This window comes from Limulus polyphemus, unplaced genomic scaffold, assembly GCF_000517525.1.
Source record: "Limulus polyphemus unplaced genomic scaffold, Limulus_polyphemus-2.1.2 Scaffold123, whole genome shotgun sequence".
Lineage (NCBI taxonomy): Eukaryota > Metazoa > Arthropoda > Merostomata > Xiphosura > Limulidae > Limulus > Limulus polyphemus.
Window position 1 is genome coordinate 1,039,982 of NW_013665733.1, and position 1,848 is coordinate 1,041,829.

Genomic DNA, 1,848 nt, shown 5'->3' on the forward strand with positions numbered 1-1,848 from the left:
AGCTTTGCGCGAAATTGAAAAAACAAACATGGGGAGATAATTTTGCTAATTTTATAATATCATGCGAATTCAGCTTAACTGTACAAGCTCGAGAAAACGAGCTGTATAAATAAAAACATAGTAGTATATCTAATAAATGTATGCTATTCATTTTGTATCCTTTCAGGTTAGAACTTCTACAACAGACTTGGGAATGACAATGAAAACTGTGAAGGTCATCTCCAGCTTTGATGAATGGAAGGAAGCTGTTATTTCTGATGAATACGAAGATATGGAAGAAGATCCTGAAAACTACGTTTTGTTTCCACATATTCTAGAGGAACCAGTGAAGGACCCGAGAATGTATGAACCAAACCCCGGTCAACCAGAGTGGAGTATACCTTTAGTTGTAGACAACACGATGTTTGTGCCCGAAGAGAAAGAAGATGGATCATTTCTAGAACTTAAAGAGGACTACCCTCTGCGTCACATAGAGTTGCATTCCATTAATAAAGGATTAACATTGAATAATTCTGCTATTGAACACGAAATAGATGAGTGTAAATTAAATTTGAAAAACAGAGTCTTTGGAGAAAAGGGCAAGAAGGGGGTTAAACGTAAGAAACCGAAACGTCATTCACGGAAATATAAAACAGAAGGAAGAAAACAGAGTAAGTTCTATAAACTTCTCATAATATTTTTTTTTTTCTGAAAAGGTGAGTGTGGAAATATGACTTTTGTTAGGTTGCAATACAGTTCTTATTTCAACTAGATGTAGGTTGCACTTAAATACAAGTGGGACATTTATGTAGATTGTTATTTATTAATTTTGCACTGAAAAGTTTACGCACATACAATCACAAATATCTATCTCTATATTTACATTTAAAACTTTATATAAAATTACATTAAACATTTTACGCTATAAGACATTGCGACTCTGAACTTTAAAGTTTAAAATATGCTGTAATTAATCATTTCTAAAAAAAAAGTTTTTATTTGATACTTGTAATTGATGTCATTACTTCCTTAATTGTTCATTGGTTTTTCAACTAAAAAATTTTAGTTCTTTATTTTGTTTGTTTGTGTAAATAGGAAAGCTACATCCTAAACGAACCTGGCGTAAAACATGTTGTGTCCGGGGGAAGCGACATGCCAACAAGTCATCCTTGTACCTATTCGACAACATATATAAAAACTGCAGACACGTTGTTTCTCAGAAGTCAGCAGTGTCTCGTCGTTGTGGTCGAGTGTTCAAAAAATGTTGCGTAAGGGTAGCTTTGAGGTAAGACTATTAAGGTATACCATACTGATTTAATGTTAATATCTTTTTAATAGTTTTCTACAGTTTCACGTTACGTGTTTGGCCAACAAGCTATCACTATTTAAAGGCACGTGTGTAAGTCTCAAGAAACGTATTGTTCATTTGAGGCATTGTGGGATATGTTTTGAATAGATCACTTGCAGTTTAAAGCGTTCTAGAAGGCTTGTGTAGTTACATGGATAAGCGTGAAGTATACTGTAGAATTCGGGTCATTGAACAGATTCGTAATTATTTAATAACTTAATTAAGTAGTCTTGCACTCGGCTTTACTGTAGTGATTCAATGACGTAAATACTGATTAAGTAAGCTAGCTTTCCAAAATGCTTTAAGTACATTACTTGTAGAATGAAACCGCCAGTTGAACTTATCAAGTAACTTATATTGCAAAATAAGCAGGTATTAGATAAAAGTTACTGTGTATAAAAAAGGTGTGGTTAGTAGGTAATCGGAGAGTGCAGAGATTGTGTTACGTAATGTAAAGGCTTTGTTACACGAAACAACGCACTCTCGATAACAGTGTAGTACTGCGTCTCCTGTGACGTCAA

The 1,848-nt window shown here is 33.9% G+C and overlaps 1 protein-coding gene across 5 annotated transcripts in view; it reads left to right on the top strand.

The window, feature by feature from the left end:
- The window catches only part of LOC111089539 (GATA zinc finger domain-containing protein 14-like), a 9,789-nt gene that overhangs the window by 3,932 nt on the left and 4,009 nt on the right, over positions 1-1,848 (top strand). For 3 of the 5 annotated variants that reach the window (XM_022402237.1, XM_022402245.1, XM_022402257.1), the window contains exons 3-4: positions 167-650; positions 1,075-1,264. In XM_022402237.1, the coding sequence (XP_022257945.1) occupies positions 167-650; positions 1,075-1,264 (674 nt within the window). Of the gene's footprint in view, positions 1-162; positions 651-1,074; positions 1,265-1,848 lie in introns of all 5 variants that reach the window. The other 2 variants (XM_022402232.1, XM_022402252.1) reach the window with 1 other exon arrangement.